Consider the following 20,317-nt stretch of genomic DNA (forward strand, 5'->3'; position numbering starts at 1 on the left):
TTCTGAGGAAGGTCCCGTGTCACCCGGTGACCCTCCCTAGCTCATCTAGTACTTCCCCCCCCTACTTGCACATGCCAAGTCTGGGGTTGGTGCTAGCATGGAGTGAAGTAGGTGGCGCTGGTGTCGCCGTCCTGGCGGGTGTTGAGTGTAGGAGCTGTAACGGCTCACCGCTCTTTTCCGGGGGTTTTGATAAGGAGAGATCTTTCGAGTATATTTCCGTGGTAGTGGTATTTCACTCACCCTTCCTTATACCGACGTCTTCCTAGAAGACGCTCGACTGGGGGTAGTAACCCCAGCTTTCCTGAAAGCTCTTTTTCTCTGGTATATCTAGCATTGTTATACCTAGAAATTCGTGCTGTAATGGAATTTCACCGGGTGACACGGGACCTTCCTCAGAAATAGATTTTTCCTCTGTCAAAATCCCTTTTTGGCAGAACCCAAAGGGTCTATGTTGATGGCCAGTATAGTAGCTTTAGTAATGTCATGTCAAGAGTTCCTCAAGGTAGTGTTCTTTGACCTTTGCTATTTATTATCTATAATAAAGACATGTGGAAAGGTCTGGATAACAAACTGATTGCATGTGCCAATGAGGCTACTCTTCTAGCTGTTATTCTATCTCTGGTCTGTGGTTGCAGAATCCTTGGATAAAAATCTGGCCCATATCTATAAGTGGAGTAGGCCTTGGAGCATGAAGCTTAACCCTTCTAAAACTCAAAAGTATGTATATGTTTCATTTTTTATTCCCTCATAATTGTTTATCATGTTCCTATAACCTCTCTCTCTCTTTTCAGGCTGATGTTTCTTTGGACCCCCTCTTGGGTTTCTAGCCTGTTGAAGCTTTAAAGACAGAAAGAAAGAAAGAAAGGTTGCTCATTACTCTAAGTGGGTTATGGCAATTCCTATTCAGAATACAAGAGGCACCACAATGTCAGGTAACTGAGGACAGGATTTTTCTTTCACCATGTATACCAGTTAGGACACTGACAATGGTCATAATTTTTTTTTCAGGAGTTTGTGACACTGATGGAAAAGTATAATGCCATTTTTATGTGCAGGGTTAACCATCGCTCACAAAATGGCTACCCCCATCCAAACGAAGTGCAAATGGCTGCCCACATAGTATATTTCTCTCATTTTGTCCTTCCTGTATCCTTCCTCCTCTGCTATCCAAATGTTTCATGCTCCAGGTTGCCACGAGAGAGCTGCTGCAAAGAATGGAAGTAGCTACCTGAAGCGGCAGCCATACTGGACCCTGAGGCACTCCGGCCTCCCAAGCTCAGCCGTGTGCGCCCGGGTTTCTCACAAGTTTTTGGCTCTGGTAGCCAGCAGACGTCCTTTGTTCTCACTCGACCACTCCACAGGTCCACCAACCCATGCTCCATGTGTGAGGGACCTCAGTTCAGGATATCCACATACTGGATCGTTGTTTTGGACTCCTACAGTAAGCCTAAGACTCGATTATTTTGGCGGCCTGTTTTTCCTCAAACTGATATATTTCTCAACTTTTAATGAACCCCTCCAAGTACTGTATCTCCTGTGATTCACTATGTGTATTTCTCTCTCTCCATTCATCAGTAAACCCTCCTTTTGTTCGCCCTAGTCAATCCTTTTCTCAACTTACCACCCCTCATTTGCATGCTAGTCTAATTCCAATTTGTGAACAGTGCGATAAAAGTGAGTTTAGATTGGCTGTGCCACTCATGGGCACATTGATAGTAGTTAATCCTTATCATTTCAGTTGCATGGTATTAGGGCTTCAATTCTCACCAATCCCATAGTTAATTCAACACCTCTCTCTTCCAGAGGGATGCCTTTATTGTGAGTGACCCAGGAAAATCTCAGCTCACTCTTGCATTTGTCGCGTGGACCCATCCGTGTGCGACAAGGAATTTCACCCTTTACAGCTTTGCCGAACCTTTATAATTGCAGCATATTTATTATTATTCATGTGTGCCCCAAGTATTAATTTGTAAACTATTGTTATTAATTGTTGAGTAAATGTAATTAATTGTTAACTGAGTATAATTACACCTTGCAGTAACTTGACTAAAAGGAGTACCGAAGGTTAGTAATCTTCTTCTTTTCATTGTCCTCTCAGTTTTTTGTATTACTGTCAGCCATTCTGTAGCATTCCGTTGCTTGGCCAAGGCTGGCGAGTAACAGCCATCCATGTCAAAGCAACAACAGTTTCTAACTTACATAACTTTTTTTTTTCAGGTATGAAGCTTAAACAGAAAGCAACATCCAAGCCAAGTGCAAATAACAATCTTGTGCATCCTGTCAAGAAAGAGCTGGTTGCAGAGAATGGCCATATTATCTCTATCCTTCAACCAATGAACTAGGGTAATACTGTGACAATGAAGAAACATTCCAACGAAATTTCTGGATGAAGTGATGGTGGTGCTCAAGAATGAGGAGGAGCTTATGGGTTAAAGACTCTGCAGACTCTTTTGAAATACAACTGAGCCCTTGCTTGGAATAATACCTTTGCTCTTACCTTGAAGGTAAGTTGGTGTAAACTATACACTGAAGAGGAGGCTACTTTCAATTGTCCATGGTTCTAGGTTGCGGACTTCCAACAACAGTTCAGGAAAGTCCGAGGGGACATGAAAGATGACAAAACTGAGTATGTCCAACAATCCAGAATAATCATCATCATCATGATTATGAATGATGGTGATATGGAATGCTAGTATTGTCATGTCCTTATCAATTTTTCTGACCATCCCTTTCATGACAGGGAATGCTTAGGTGATACTTTGGTCAAGTTCCTTAATAATGCAAGGACCAACATCACCAAGCCCAATTGAGAGGCTCAATGGGAATATCAGGAACAATGTTAAGAACAACAAACCCCCTAAACAAAACTAAGTCAGCCATAAACATACCAAAGTAAAAGTCTCCAAGGAAGCCTACTGAAGGTTACATCTTTTTTGAGTACTCCAAAGTATCTGTGATTCCTGAAATGTGAATGAAGCAAGAGTAGAAGGAGATTTACCATGAGCATGCACTAAGGCCTCACCTGAGAAGAGCTCAGCAAATATGAACAAATTATCACTATCAGAAGTGCTTGTTTGGACCACTACCTCTCTATACATATCCCACTTGGACCAAGCCACAGGAGAATGATTAGGAAGGCCAAGGGAAGGATAAGGATAGTCTGATAAGAAAGAATCAAAAAGGTTTGGCAGTATTAAATGCTGTGAATTCTTCTGGCCTTCCTACACTGTAAAGAACAGCAAACACCCTCCTTGCTGGAACATGGAGGCTGTGATTCTTTCCCCAAGAAAATGAACTAAACTGCTGAGGATCAACACTAATTGAGGACATGAAGCAGCCACGCATATCCTCATGTCCTTCACATCTATGTTATTCACGTAAGTTCTCTTTAGCAACATCACATCACTTCACAGTCCACATTCATCGACAAAATACTTGAGCAAAACCTTATGTCAGATGACTGGGTGATCAACAACGCTCAGCCACCTACCAACAATTAACCACCCTGTTATTAAGCTTCAACGACCATTTCCAGGCATGTGAAGCGATACTCATAAAAAAAGATGATTTGTATTTCTGTATGAAATAGCACACTTCTTACATTGTAGCAATAAACTGGCCATGTGCCATACCACATATAAAAAAAATATTGCTGTAATATTACCCTTAATTAATATGCTAAAAATACAATTTATTTAATATCTTACGAGCAATAATTATAACTACAATATTATTTATGAATACTGACCAAGAGAATATGACAACAGTCACAACATTAGGAAACCAGTGCTATTATTCCAAAAAATCAATATTTTGAGTGGCAGAACATTTGAATATGGTAAGATGCTTCAAAATAACCTTTAGTAGGCTGATAACCTTTGGAGCCCTCTAAGGGTTTTCAGCTGCAGACTTACAGAAAGGACTGAATATCGGGGGATACGTGGGGTATTTTAATTTTTTCAAAATATCTTCAAGAAATTGGGGTATATACATCTTATGCCACATATATATTACTGAATGAAAATTCCACTACAGATGGCCATACTGAAAATACTTTCTGAAGTGGCAAAATGGAAATAGACTGGTTTCAACTTCCAAGGGATGTCTCAAATATCAGGTAATAACTACTACTTTTCACAATCAATTCTAACAGGTTTCCCTCCCATAACTGTCACATAAGACATCCATAAAAAGTCACCAAGCTTGTAAATTATCCTAGCACATTACTTAGCTTTGGGAAATATCACAGCAAATCCAAGCAAAACAAACAAGCATAGGTACATAAATTTTCTGATTCTTTTAAATTTTGTCTTTCTTAAGAGATTAAAGGCATGATAAATAATACTCTTTGTAAATATACAATATGAGAATGCTGAAGTGCTATCATAGGTATTGTCTGAATCTACAAAATAAAAGGAAGGCTGGCAAAATTCCACTAAAGAAATTTAAATGTCTTATAATTTCTGTCCATAATTAAAAGTCTGCAAACATAGCTAAAAATGTAGCAACGTTCGGAAGATATCCTACCTCTTTGTAGACACTCTCAGCAATTTCTTTGCTTCTAATCTCAACTGGGCAAGATATTCATCTGTGCTCTTTTCTATTTCCTGGAGGTCTGGGGTCTGAGAAACATAGTAATCTTCTTTTGGTGATATTTCTTGTCCTTCATCAGCAGGAGGTATCATATCAGTCACTGAGAGGGTTTCTTGTAAGCTTTCACTTTGGGAATTCTCAGCTTCCTTCTCAGAAGTATCTTTACTGTCAATTGCCTCACACAGTCTTTCATTTATATCATCCTGTGTATTCTCAGTACTTGTTTGTATCAGGTCCTCAATGGAATCTGCAGGATCTCCATACCTACTTAGAGGGGCTACTTCAGATTCTAATATGTCACTATGAGATTCATCTTGTGTAGATTCAATGTTCCTTATGTCTGCCAACTCTGTCACTTGTGACAAACTTCCTCTTGTTGATGGTATGGAAGCTGATGATGCTGCCACCATCACAAAACCACCACCACCTGATGTTTCCTCATTATCAGATGTTCCCTCAGGAGATTCTCGACCAACACCATCAATAATTACTGGGTTTAATTTTTCATCACTATATCTAGCATTTTCGATCTGCTTCTGTGGAGACTGTAGAGGAGTTACCCTGGGGGTTGATGATTTCCTCTTCAGTTTCTTCAGTTCTCTGTGGGGATCAAAATCCTCATAATTTTTATATAAAAATAATATATACTTTTCTATACACAATAAAGTATCATATCACAAAGTATTTAAATGAATTACAGGCAGTCCCCAGATATAGACGGGCTTGGTTATCAGCGATCCGGTTTTTCGGGGCTTGTCTAACAAGGAAAATCACTGAAAAAGCACCGAAAATCACCGATTTTCGGTTATCGGCGATTTTCACTTATCGTCACGCTGTCGGAACGGAACCCCCGCCAATAGCTGGGGACTGTCTGTACCTCATTCAAGAAAAAACTACACATATCATATGCTAAAACCAGTAAAGAGCCTAAAATAATACTGCTCTAACATATGAAATGAGTCCTTTTATGTTTAAATGCACCTTTCTTGTATGACTTTATAATTTGGTTATCTACATCAGACTATCAGTGTATTATATACCATACTTATCAGCGCATTAAATATCAGACTGTCCACTTCTGGTACTTGTAACCCTTGCGGCATTTGCCACTTAGTTTTTATGTTTGTCTAAAATCATTAACATGTCCATTTCTCTTAATTATTTTGTCCTCATAATTCATGATCATTAAAAAACCTAATTTTATAGAAATAATATTACTACAACGGCAAATTTAGGTTCTGGCTCATGAATTATATCCATAATCACAGTGTATAATACAATAAAAGTTTGTCTAAACTGTGTTATTCCAAGTATCACAAAAGCTAAAAACATTAAAAAATTTAAAGGATAAAAAGTATCCAAAAAATATGATAACCAAAAGAGTTTCTCCTGAGATAAAAAATACTGAAAATTTGATCCAATTTTTCATAATTTCTAAACAAAAAAAAAACAGTACAGTAATATAAATAGACAACTACAATTCAATGTGTTTTGGGTGAATGGGTTAAAAATTCCCTAGCAAAGGCATCCCACCAATGCTAATCAGACCACAAAGACCAGCATATATCTGAAAGAAGGATAAACAATACTGAGAGTAAGGAAGGCAAAAAATAGTATTAATATGAATCAAGTATAGTACTATACCTTTCCTGAGCTGCATAAGCTTGTTTTAATTCTTCTAATTCTTTTTCCAGTAACTGAAGGTTAAGTTCATTTTCTTCTTCCTGGGATCTGACATCATCAGTCTGACAAGCACATGATGTATGCTGAGCTATGTTGTGTCCACATTCTCTCAACATCTGAACAAGGTTTGGGGGACGGCTGATGTTTAATCCAACATCATCCCAATGTTCAAAATCCTGAACATAAAGTGAAATCATTAAATGCTATCTAATCACTTGTTTCCCTCTTATAAAATAAAATAGCAAAAATTCCCTAACGCAAGATTATGCTCAACATTCAACATTTTCATCTTGATACTGCCAAAAATCCACAGAAATATTTCAACATAATCTATCAAAGATGTGGTTGCCTATTCTTAAAGCACTTGTCTTTATCACAGTATGTTTATCTATACGAATCATTGAAATCAAACCAACCATTAGTCCCATTTCTAGTGGTTTCCCTTGGACTGAATGAACTGGAATTTATGATAGCTCCCAATTCCATTTGTTGATAAAGGATAATGAAGGTTAACAATTATTTTCATAGCAACTGCAAGCAACTGTATAAAGACATTTTTTCCAAAGCAGATTTTCAATGCTTTGCACTGAAATTCCCTGACAACAAAAGATGCCATCAATTCATGGTACTGTATAATATAAAAATACAAAAATTCATGTTAAAACTCCAACAGCTAGTCTAAGAATGCTAACTACACAACTGCTGGGTAACATAAACCAAATTCTTTTTAAATTATCTTGATATAGTCATGAACAAGCCTTACAATGAAGCAGTGAATAGTGTGCTCAAAACAGCAGTTTTTATCATTCCCTAACAAAAACAGAACAATAGAAAACAGATGACTAATATCTATTGCCATATGAAGTAATGCATTGATATCATGGTAATTCGACAGGAAATTATCTCCAGGACTTTATTTTCAGTTAGTGGTATACTCTGTACACAAAATGACAAATAATAATTCCTTGCAATCATCCTATACATACATCAAAGTACATTGCAAAAAAAAATTTTAAATACTTTGTGGTTCTCAATGCATAAATATATTAAGATGGTTTCAAGTAATAATAGCAAAGATGAAATAATTTCCACCAAGGTAATACATATTCACACACCTATTACAGTGGATAAGGTGCACGTTATCAAGTGAATACTTAAGAAAAAAATTAAAGTAACATTAATATAATTCCCACATAAATTTACAACAACTTTGGCCTAAGTACTTGGTACTGTACTGCCTAAGCTACAAAGATGACTTGATACAAGTTACCCAAAAACAATTTCACATTTATCAGCACAAAAGAGTAGTCACTTAGTAATCTTACCTGATCATCATTTTCATCAGCAAATGTAATTGCTGTCAACTTGTAAGAATTGGTAACCAAATATTCATTTATAAGAAAGTAATCTTACCTGATCATCATTTTCATCAGCAAATGTAATTGCTGTCAACTTGTAAGAATTGGTAACCAAATATTCATTTATAAGAAAGTTGAGCGTTCTCTTTTCATGAGGTCGGATAGATGACAGAGCAGCCACAAAAACCTTTTCATCAGCTTCTTCCTTTTCAGATGATATTGGTTTTGCTTCTGTCAACACACAAAAGCAAAAGCTGTTAAACTTAAAAGCATTAATAATAAACAATATGAAAAACTGAACAAAATACATCTACTGCATCTTTAAAAATAACTGTTACCTCAAGATGGCACTTACCTAGAATTCTTTATATTAAGCTCCATCCATCAAAACATCCCTAAATATGTTGAAACTTCAAAGTGCAGTTTTCATACTGAGCTGAGCAATGCCACAAAACTATTCACTAAAACAATATACTAAAACTAATTTGGTTGAACACCCTGAATATCTTAAAATTTATTATTTTAACTCATCATAGCCTTATTTTGTGTGGAATACATCCAGGTACACCAACTCTAAAATATTTGAAAAAACAAACCCTGCAGCAGATACGCTAGCTGACTCAATCACGCTCCAAGGCATCACTACTCAATTATCTCTGTGCCTCACAGCCTATGAACATGGTGCCTGGGCTTCCCACAACCAACACAGTGTTTTGGCTGCTTTTGTACTGTGCCATTCATTCCTGTTTCCCCTGTATTAATTGCTGTTCACTTTTATAAGCTTCAGTTTGATGAATTATTTACCAGGTACTTCTTTTAACTTTTCAGCCAGCAACCAACACACAACCTCCAAGTTACAAAGAATATTATTCTTTTATGGTTTTCAATGCCACTGCAGTTCAGTGATTTTTGGTACTTTTCAGGTATTTCTAAGTTATAGTCATTTTTTTCAATTTGAAATTCTAGTTCAGGGCTCTCTATGCTGGGCGTAATGGGCATTGCAGAATATCCTTTTAACCTTTGCCCAATCCTTATTAGGGTGATCTGCTTACTGAGTAATTGTGCTTGTCTTTTCCCTCGTCACAGTAATGGTTACCTTCAGCTTCCCTTCTGCCTCAGCCATTATTTCATGACTCTTTACAAATGATGGTTCAGTTATAAGTAATTCATATCTCGTATTTTCACTTATAATTTTGGTACGAGCATTCATTTGATTATCTGCAATAATACATCCAACACCCTGCCAGACACCAGAATATAAAACAGGTATTTTGTAACTTTTTAAATTTGTTATCATTACACAGTACTATACATGCTTATATACAACACATAATACACTTTACAATACTGAACACAGAACACAAACCAAACTGTGCAGTATACAGTATGTAAAAATAAAGAATTTTAACATTGAAATATATTCATTCTCTCTCTCTCTTTCTCTCTTTCTCAAAATCTTTTTTATAAAGAATAACCCCAAGACAGAAAGAGAAAGGCAAGCACATGCATACTAACGTGATTCACATTTGTACATATACATAAGCACACATGCACTCTCATGGCAATCGTGTTTCAGGATTTTTTTTAATCGAGGTAAAGTCACAAGTTATCAACTGTTTTCTTTGTTCCAGATACCAGTTGGGTCTGGCAATAAAGAACAGGAGACACACAACCCTATAATTGTTTTATCCACAGTGGTTCAACAGTGACTTACCTAATTATGTCGGGTCTAGCTGTAGGATTATTGCGCCTTCACCAGTTCAGGAATACTGTCTTTAATAACCACTCCGTACACTCGGAGACTTCTTCGAAGGAAACATTTCCAAAGAAAGTTTGTGACTTTGGAAAGGAGTGAGGGTCTGCCCTTTTAATGAGGATCACTAAAAAGATTCTCAGCTCAGGTACTGCAGAGAGAGTGCTTTATTTGTGCTAAGGCAGGAAAAACATGACCATCTGGGATGTTTGCCATGACATCTAAGTAAACCTTAAGTGCTTGAACCTCGTATAATATTTTATACGAAATACTGAGTTCCTTTATTAGAAAAGGGGATTTTCCTTTACAAAGGTCCTCATTCTTGGCCAGGAAAGACAGGCCAGGAGACAACAGTAAATGACAACTAGGTGTATGAGTGGTGAAATGTTGTCCTAGTCCAAGAGAGCCCAGTAAGCTAATTTGAGCTCCTGATGCCAAAGCAATCAAGAAGACTGCCTTTTGCAGCATGTGAGTTGTAGTTGTAGTGGGCACATGAACAGAGGGGATGACAGGAGTCCAAGAACCTTATTCAGGGACCAGGTAATGGGAAACCTTGGAGCTGACGTTTGCATTGTAAAAGACTGGAGAATGGAATTAATTTCTATATTAGAATAAACTCCAATCCATAAGGCAAGGGTTCTGCCAATGCTGCCTTGTATAGCATGATTGTTGATATAGCAAGGTGGTTGACCTAAAAAAATAATAAAACGTACAACTTTTAACAGATTTCAACTTGGCTCTCAGGTGGGGGTAACCTAACCACATTTTCCATATGGACTGGTATGTTGGATAGATGAAGTCCGTAGTTTTTGCACTAGGTACCAGGCAATGTTAGGCAAATAATCTTCATAACAGACTAGATTTAAAATTCCACGTGAAGGTCATGGCTCAGAAGGGAGGATGTATAGCAACTTCTCCTCCTCCTGTTTGGGATAGAACAACGGATGGCAATGGAATCTATTCTCTCCCTTGCTGTTGAAGAAATAAGGAACCAGTGACTGTCTTGGCTAATTCAAGGCTACTTGGCAAGCAGTTCTGCTAAAAGCTAGTAGATTGTTCAAAGCTTTCGAAATCTGGGACAATGAAGGAAAAAGGTATATCATCCTCAATTTGTTCCAGTCTTAAAGGAATGCATCTCTCGCTACTGCCTGAATGTCCAGGTTCAGAGACATATACACTGGAAGTTGATGGTTCTCACATGTGGCAAACCAGTCCACTTCTGGATTGTGGAAGCATGCTAGCAATTACTGACTTGAGAGGAGCTCATCAAAACCTAACCTCTTGATATAAGACACTGCAGTCATGTTGTCTAGGACCAACAAAATGTAGGTCACTTTCAGAGGTTTCAATTTTCTGAGATGGAAACACAATCAACAGCCCAAAGAAGCTGGTATGGCATTCCCTTAGAACAAGTGATCATCTTCCCCCTAACTGGCAATCCACCCAATGGCCTCCCAAACCTGTCAAGGAGGCATACATATGTACAGGTATTATCACTTGTACAACTGCTGCAGTCAGGTTGGCCTGTTTGTCAGAGACCCCTTCCAGGTCCACGGACAGAGTATCTTCCCAATCTCAGATGAAGACAATCACAAAGCCTTTTTCTGGCATGTGAGACCAAACCCTGTTAAATCCTACAGTCACAATCTCAGGATTAGATCTACCACAAACCCAAACTGTAACAGGCACAGGCTTCGTTCCAATTGTTGTCTTGAAAACCTGGGCTGTGCAGGGAATCTTCTAGGTCCTTCCTTATTCTGGTTTGAGTGCTTTGGGAAGAGACAGCTAGCTGCAAAGAGTAGCCCAACAAAGTTCCAGGCTTAGAAAAAGTCTACTGGTTGTAAGGTGGGACTTGTTCCCATTAAGAAACCCTTTGACTGGAGTCAGTCGACTACCACTGTCAGGTTTCGTCAGCACTCTTCTCTGGTGGCTCCCCAGATCAGCCAACCATCAAGGTAGACCACCAGTTAAAATCCTTCATTCCTTAATCCCATAAAATAGGTAAGGTATATATAAAAATTTATGCAAGCAATGTGTTTGTTCAAATTTGACAGACCAAGGATCACCCTTCGTTTGGAGGAATGCTTCTCTGGGACACTGAAGTGGTGGCGGCAAATAAAGCTGTCTTCTCTACGGCCCATTTTTAAAAGGGGGCAGGTTTCTGGAAAAATATAAATTTTCATAATAAAATTTATTATTTAGGTACAGTCACCACAAATAGAAATCAGACCTAACCCATAAGAATCCACTGTGTAGACGTCCGAAATCTATTTGCGTTTCCCACTCTATGGTTTCAGCTAGAGTTGGCTGATGATATCTGGCAACTCTCCTAGGCAAGTGTGCGTGGGAAGTGTGTGTAACCAGGACTCAGTGCCGACCCAGACAGCAAGTGGAGAGGTTGTTGGTTTGGTTTGCTCTGCCCCCAAGATCCCAGTATTTGGACTGGAGCACTTCTTGCCTTTCAATTCTTTATATATTCCCTAAATATGGGTCGTGCACACATGACTAAGGAGGAGAAGGCTCGCATATTAGCCTGGAAGCAAGAAAGTGTCTATTAAAGAAATCTGTAGACGTACTGGCCGAGCAAGGTCAACCATAATGTTGCTGCTGGCTGCCGCTCATGACCTACCACCCAACGTTGCTCCCCCAAGAAAACCTTATCCTGGACGCCCACGGAAGACTTCCAAGGCCACTGATCATCTTCTTGTGAGAGAACTACGTAAAAACCTCGTCTTACAGCTTCTTAGCTAAAAACAAGTCACCCAACCCTGTTAAAAGATGTATCAATCAGCTGCGTCCAACACGGTCTCCAGAAGGACCTCCAGCTGCTCACCCGCCGTGCTGCACGCAAACCTCTTCTGACAGATCATATGAAGAAAGCTCAACTGAATTTCACCAAGAAATACATCCACTGGACAGCTGATGACAGGAGGAAGGTCATGTGGTCAGATGAATCAACATTCCAGTGTATTCAGGGCCGTTCTACCACAGTAAGACGGCCATCTTCGGTCTGCAGATTCGACCCTGCCTACACAGTTGCCACCGTCAAGCAACCCGAGTCTGTCATGATTTGGGGATGTTTCAGTGGTTTAAGAGGTCGTGGAGGATTGCACTTCCTCACAAAAAATTGTTACAATGAATTATGACTGCTACATTCAAGTTCTTGAAGATCACCTCCTGCCTTCATATAAGACTCACGGCTGCACTTTCTTCATGCACGATGGTGCTCCATGTCTTAAGGCCAAGAAAGTTACCAAGTGGCTCACTGATCACAATATTAAGGTCTTACAGTGGCCTGGTAACAGTCCTGACCTCAACCCAATCGAAAATGGGTGGAATATCATGAAAAAGAAGCTTCAGTCGTGAAACACATCATCCCTCATGTGCCTGCAACAAGAAATCACCACAATCTGGGAGAATGAAATGTCTTTGAAATACTTACAGAAACTGGCCGACAGTGTGCCTAAATGACTCAAACTTGTTCTTAAAGCCAAGGGGAATATGACTAAATATTAAAATAAGTGCTACTATTCTCTAATATGTTTGTTTTATTTATTTCCTTGATGATAGTCATGTTTATGCTACCAGTTGCCAAGTGGGTCTGATTTCAATTTTCGGTGACTGTACTCACCTACTGTTAAAGATAGCTTATATCTAACCGCCAATAAGCAAGTCGGCATTCAAACAAAAGATTGAATGGCTGCCTGGATGACTGTCTAGTAAAAAAAAAGATCGAATTGCTGCCCAGATGACTGTCCAGTACGCCTGTTCTCCACCAGGTGTGTTTTGAATGTTTAAGCTCATCAGAATTCTCCTTGACAACCTACTAAGTTGTGGGGAGGCTGGGTGGGGTCTTCTTTAACATTAGGTTAAGTATCCAAATAATAGATTTCATTATGAAAATTTATATTATTTGGGATGAATCTTACCTATTGTTAAAGACAGCTGATTCCCACATTGAGAAGAGGATGGTGGGTAGTGCAGCTAGACAAAATCTGCTCAGCCAATTTAGCTAGAAGTTTCTTGCATGAAACCCAAAACATTCTTACATGATCTCAAATCCTTTTTGGATCTTACTGATGCCAGAAGTTGGATTCCATTCAGGAAGCAAGGCTCTCATATGTGTGCAGTGAAGACAGACTTGCGGAGAAAACCGCTTCAATTCAGCAAGAATGAAACAGAAGCAGCATGAGGGGACCCTTGTGACTGGGTCCAAAAGCCCTATAAAATGACAGTCACTAAAAACACAAACCTTTATGATATAATGGTATGCTCCTATACAATATATGAACCATCATGCTTCCCAAAATATTTAAACCCGGGATTTACAACAAAGAGCCCAAAAGACTGCTCTTTCTTTGGTTCAGGAAAAGACTTTACCTGCTACTAGTAGGGGACTAATGGCTTTATTGTTTTCAAACACAATTCTACATACTCACGGTAGTGAGTGGCCAAAACCAAATTGCACTTCTACATCACCACATTAATCCCATCCTCAAGCAACAAATTGTCATAAAACTAAATGAAGTTACAACAGCTCTCACATTACAGTACTAATGTTTACCTTCAATAAAGGTAAAAGGTGTGCAGCTAGTTCCCATGCACTAGCCCAATCAAATACATCACAGAGAACCTCGTGTTCTTTGACAAAGATGTTCTAGGTTTCTAAAAACCTTAAAACAAAAGGTTAACTTTGCCTCCTCCAGGCTTAACCACTGACAAAGACAGCTAGGTTTTCTAAAACCACAAAACAAAAGGTTAACTTTGCCTCTCCCAAAGACATCTAGGTTTTCTAAGCTCACAAAACAAAAGGTTAACTTTGCATCCTCCAGGCTTAACCTTTGACCGAGATGCTCTAGGTTTCCAAAATCATAAAACAAAAGGTTAACTCCCTCTTCCAGGCTTAACCTATCTATTTAAGTTTTAATTGCCCCAACATGAGAGAGAAGTGTTTCCTCTTCTTCCCCACCAAAGAAGTTAAATTGGAATTCTTACAGTTCTTGGAAAAACTTAGCCTTAACATCACTCTCTGCTATAAGGTAAAAAGATAAAACAGCATTCCCTTCACAACAACCTTAAAGAGAGTGCTTGCAATAAATTTGCTCTTTTAACTGCCAATAGTGCAAAGTAAAAGAGAGTTTCATAGTAAACAATCCAATAGAACTCATTCCAGACTCAAAAGAGCCTGCAGATAAAATTTAGACCTGCGTCTAAATTTCAAAGAGAGACTGATATGGAGTTGTAAGGCTTCAGTCTCAACTGATCTCAACACCTTAAGGAGCTGATAGTCAGCCAGATCTAACAGCAGGTGACACAATACCAAGGAAAGCATGGAACGATAACCTTGAAAGTAGACTGCGAAAAACTCATACAATATCCAAGAAAGAAGAGAAACTGATGTCTACAAGGTTACAGGTGCTGAAAGTTCCTCTAAAACAGCATCCTGAGCAATACACAAGCTGCTGCTTCTGACACAAGGCCACGGTTGTTTTCCGCTTAAGGATAGAACCCATGATACCTTTGAAAATCCCTTTATTGGTAGGAGACAGTCAAGCAGCTCCAAGCAGTTAAGTGTGAGATACAGAAGTTAATGGAAATGCATGGAATTCTGTAATTTGAGTTGGTTCCCCTTAATGAAAGACTAAGAGAGACATCTACTGAGAGAGCTAGAATATCCAAAATTCATTTGCTCTGAGGCTACTAGGGCTCTACAGAAGACACTGAGTAATTCTCAAACTTGAAATTTGCTCAATATTTCCTTAGAGTAGATAGAGGGGAAAGGCCTATGAATCTGAATCAGCCAAAACTTCAAGAAATGCATCCACTGCTCAAGCCTGAGGGCCCTCAAAGGAGTAGTAATCAACTGGTCGTCCCTGTTAATCTGCATGCTAGTAAATCCACATTTGAGCACTCTAATCCCACAGCAACTGTAGAACTATAAGTCCACATTTGAGCACTTTAATCCCACAGCAACTGTAGAACTTGCAGATGTAATGGCCACTCTGTAGGTAGTTTTGTTCTTCCTGAATCCTCAATCAGAAAAAACATTGTCCTTCCGCAGAATAAGCTATCAAACGAATATCATGTTGTTCATTTCACTTAAAGAAGCAATCTTTCCACTATGACTTAGTTTCTGACCAGGGATAAACCTGCTAGGCATCTTCAATGTTCTTTCCACTGCCCTGACATCTTGTAAGCTTTACCAGGTGTAGTGTTGACTATTCTAGGGTGTATGTAAGTGTAACAACACCTGTCCAAATTCTTTGTTTTGTGTTACACAACAGAGGGTAAAAACAAAACCTGGGCATAGGTTTAGGTATGAAATGGTTGTCTTAGTTTCAGCATCCCTCCTACAGAACCTGGCAACAATGATGGTCCAGGATTACTTACAAGTTTAATGGATGTTAGCTGTAAGTTGTAATCTCTTATGCTGAGACTGTATTGTAACTGAGCCTGATTATTCTGACAAATTCTCCAGTGGGTTCATGTTTCCTAATAAAGAAAGCCCTTACCAATTAGGAAGCTTCCTTAAGGACTAAAATTCTTCAAAAAGCAAATGCCTAATTCATCTTCTGACAGACAAGCTTGCAAACTGCAAGTATCATCCCCACAGCACCATATACGAATGAGGAGTGTTTAAGGAAATCAAATGAAAATCATCAAAATGCAAAGAGACTGAGCTGGGTGAAGCAACATATCCTTGACCTATGGAATACTGTCGACAGAGTTGGTCAACTTGATCCAGTTGACTCATTAGAGAAGAATTCTTGCTCCTAAAAGTCGACACTATCCGCCTACGGACAACACATTCCATGTGAATACTTATAGAGGCACTGTACAGAGCCCAAACAAAGCGCCTTGAACAGCAATACCTTCTCTGTAAATACTGTACACCTCGCAGGAACTTGCATGGCAGAGGATGTACTATATGAGGAAAATGTCTTCTGCACTTCCACCAAAACATCTGATCGTTCTTTTGGAAAGTCACTAAAACCATGCTGGAAAAGCCAAAAAGCATGGGGACAGTCACGTAAAGTTATTCAGTCTCAATGCATCCAACACTGGGCACCAATATCCAGTTGCCTATGGAGCTGGGAAAAAGTCAGAGGTAAAATCACCGTGAATTACTGTCAGTTCCATTTCATTCTCTCTAATATACAACTTCCTAGTAAAGAATTAGAGATTTCTGCTGGAGAAGACAAAGGAACAACTATAGGAGACTAAACCAGTGATGAGTAACCTAAAAGGAATCATAACTCTCCTTCATTGCCTCCAACACTTGAGGTTCTGCTCTTAAGTCTCTCCAAGCATGCCAAGAGACCTGCAATTGGCCATCTACCAGAAACTGAGGGCTGAACTAATCCCCAAAAGGTATAAAATAAGACTTGTACCAATATATCCTCTGTTATTGCCTTAAACTGTGCAGCATCAGCCTTTACTACAGATAGGAGCATAAGTGTTCTCACTTCTTCCAAACTGAATTAGTATAAGCATGAGAACATTATCCTGCAGCATTAGAAATAGGTTTGATTGTGCAAGTTAAAAACTAATACTCATCCTCGCTAACTCCCGCTGGCACCAAAAACACTTAAAGCTGGCTTCACAACCTCCCTAAGCTGGCTTCACAACCTCCCTAAGCTGGTGCCTCAACCTCTCTAGGCTGATGCAGAGAAAAGACAATTATACTAGGCAAAAGTTCAATTTTTGGAGCAAACACTGGGGACATGTGAACTCTGAAACAGACCAGAGTGTATTGAGAAAGACAGCCAACATACGCACTGTTCTCACATCTGTGCGAGTAGGATGAAGGGCAAATCAAGGCAGTCGCTGTGGACAAGAGATAGAGCCCTCCTGTCCTGAGTCCTTTATATTCCATCACTGTGCCAACAAGCACTATTCTGGCTGACACCACCTATGCCAGAATTCTTTGGTCGGTCTGTCTTATGGAGCCCTGGAGGGACCACGAGAATGTAACTCCTTTGAGGACGAATAGTGGCTACCAAAAATAGGTTTTTCCTACATCAAAACCTATTTTAGCATCAAAGTCAGAAAATCACTCTTGAAATTTTTTTTCAAGTCCACAATTATTTCAGTTGCAAATGAGGAGGGATATTCAACTTCACTTTCTTCATGAAAAATGGAAACAACATGGAAAATAAGCAAAACTTTGAACTTTTACCTAGCTTTCAAGGAAGGTAAGTTTTGCTACAAAAGTCTTGACATGGGCAAATAAGCCACAAATCATATTTTCTTTGTCTTGCAACTTCAAATTTAGTTGTTTCATACAGCCAGTCACATCTGCACAAAAGGCCAATTTCCACAGCCACTCACTATCTGATAACAAGGGTTATGGTCTATTTCTCTCTGTGAGAAACAGACAAATTTCCTGAGCTGAAAGAACTGCTGCAGCACCACCCACAACCAAGCCATCAAACTGCTGTATAGTAAGGTTAGTCAACAAACCCAGAATCAATTCCCAGAATCAATTTCTTACAAGAAATCACGGAACTGGCGAGGACTGAGTGCATGAGACTGAATCAAATTAACCACAGAAACAACAGGTGTCATGACACAAGACATATCAAGATATTCTAAGCAAAAAGCTTGTTGATGGCAATGGAGAAACATAGGCTTGAGAATTCCCCAACCTCACAAACCATTGTGAATTGCCAAACCAAACCTTTCTTTACCCCACACATACTCTCTCCTCCATCAATTGTCACCTATTACAGCTGTTTCCATTCTAGGATATATTCTGTTAGTTTTTTGCACTTCATTGAAAATGTCCTCTCCAGCTGTGGTGTGCATGCTATGAACTGATGCTAATTCTTAGGTGACATTAAATTCATGTCAACACCATGGAAGAATAGGCAAAATCTTTTTGCTTTGCACACAATTTACTGAACCATGTTGCTTCCTAATCTTCAGTTCTATGAGCAACAGTGTTTGGTACAAGACTTACCATGTTGAAGAGGTTTGCTTTATCTGGACATAACTCTCCTGCTACTTTCACCATACTTTCACCATACACTTTTTTATGATATATCCATTGGTGAAAGGTTTTCCTTTTTTAGCCAGCACATAAGCAACTTTGTAACTGGCCCCAGTTAAGAGCTTCATTTTCAGTATTTTTCCATGTATAAAACAGCTTGCTGAGAATAAAACCACACTGAAGTGACTCAAAGTTTTCTGAAAGCTGCTTTCCTGTGAAGTGAGAATAACTTGAGCCATTTTTAGTCTCATAATGTTAATGTATACTATATTTCTTCAGAACAGCAACAATGTCTTTACATGAGGCATAAGGCTTTATCATTTGCTTTCCCAAAAAAGTACTTTGACACTCATTGTCCACTTTTCTTTCTTCCTCCCATGACTAAAAAAATTTAGTATTTATTAGGAGACCTGGCATTCACCACTTTTCTTAAAGTTCGGAATTACCCCAAATGTCCTAAATAATTACGAAAATGATGTCATTTCATTTCTTAAACTAGTTCATTTTTGAGTCAATGTGAAAACACCTTAATTTTTAATAACTCATTTTAGAAATTTGGCTAAGACAATTTCATGTGCACTTGAACATAAAGTAGTTTAAGAAATGAAATGATGCCATTTCATTTCTTAAACTACTTTATTTGCACTTTTTTTTGTACGTAGTAAGTGCAAAAATGACATCATTTTTGTACTTACTAAGGACATTTGGGGTAACAGCAAAAGTTTGAGAAACTGAGCAACTTAAATATGAAAATGATAATTCCAAGGACAATATCATCACCAGGGGGATGGGAGACAACTGACTGCCACCAAACTTGAACTTTAAGTTACTGGCTGCGGCTGGTACATCTGGGATTTATATGGCTCTTGAATATTAGCTGTGGACAGCATTAAATCATATGGCGGACCAGCTGTGGCCCTGCTGCCATAGTTTGGAGACCCCTGATGTACACTGTAATGCTTAAAGGTATGAGGGCTTACATCACCTAGTTCAATATATGCCATATAGTTATTTTGGGTGCTTAGGACAAGCTCACTTTTCACAACATCAAAAAACATATCCTTCATGCATGTTATGAATCTCCTGCGCTATGACACTTCAAAAGTCACGATAATTCAGAGAACATTAAAACCATCACAGATAAGCAATAAACTCAGTCATAAAAAAGACAAATAATGTTAGGTCTTAAATTAGATAATTATATGGAAATGTAATCCATCATTTAAAAGAATGCATCGTTGAGTACTAAAAAAGTTATTGTAGAATAATGAACACCACCAACAGTTATTCTGTCCCTCTACATCTTACAGCTTCAACTATATCATAAATTAATATAAAAATATTTATACTATACAAATACTCACATACTGTATATGTATTGTTACAGCAATAAAAATTAATAATGAACATAACACCAGTTACCTGTGGCCTGCGTTAAGTTTGCTCTTAAACCCTGAATTGTCTCCCGTGCTTTTCGAAGTTCAAATTCCAAGACAGCAACTCGTTCATCCACAGCCCTTTCACCATCTTCACTAAGGTGACCCCAGTCCAATGAATCCAGGGTAGTCTGGCTGGATGATCGTGCTTGAAAAGAAAATATAAAATGAACTGAGTTCTACTGATTGTATCATTCCATTTCTAAATTCACTTTGTCACAGAAAACCACAGCTGGCAATATAAATCCCCAAAATGTAAGTAGAGTAGCTAACACAACTTTTTAGTACTGTTCATTAGAGTAGCATCTTGCAATTCAGATTTAATAAAAAAAATGGAGAGCCTGCCATAAAGTTATTTGAAATACAGAAAATACAGTTTCTATGACTTATTTCATAAATACACTTCCTTATGCTATACATCCTCTTCTAGTGAGGTGTTAGCCAAGAGACGATTCTTCATTAGTCAAAATGAGCCTTGAGTTTTCCTATGCTCATTACACAC

The 20,317-nt window shown here is 38.7% G+C and overlaps 1 protein-coding gene across 3 annotated transcripts in view; it reads right to left on the reverse strand.

Annotated features, from left to right (window-relative positions):
- Positions 1-20,317, reverse strand: part of LOC136845710 (RAB11-binding protein RELCH homolog) — a 155,663-nt gene that overhangs the window by 104,806 nt on the left and 30,540 nt on the right. For all 3 annotated transcript variants that reach the window (XM_067115883.1, XM_067115884.1, XM_067115885.1), the window contains exons 2-5: positions 19,802-19,963; positions 7,690-7,865; positions 6,238-6,452; positions 4,528-5,193 (exon numbers count right to left, since the gene is read on the reverse strand). In XM_067115883.1, coding sequence (XP_066971984.1) covers positions 4,528-5,193; positions 6,238-6,452; positions 7,690-7,865; positions 19,802-19,963 — 1,219 coding nt within the window. The remainder of the gene's footprint in view (positions 1-4,527; positions 5,194-6,237; positions 6,453-7,689; positions 7,866-19,801; positions 19,964-20,317) is intronic.

Source organism: Macrobrachium rosenbergii, chromosome 14 (assembly GCF_040412425.1).
Source record: "Macrobrachium rosenbergii isolate ZJJX-2024 chromosome 14, ASM4041242v1, whole genome shotgun sequence".
In the NCBI taxonomy this organism is placed as follows: domain Eukaryota; kingdom Metazoa; phylum Arthropoda; class Malacostraca; order Decapoda; family Palaemonidae; genus Macrobrachium; species Macrobrachium rosenbergii.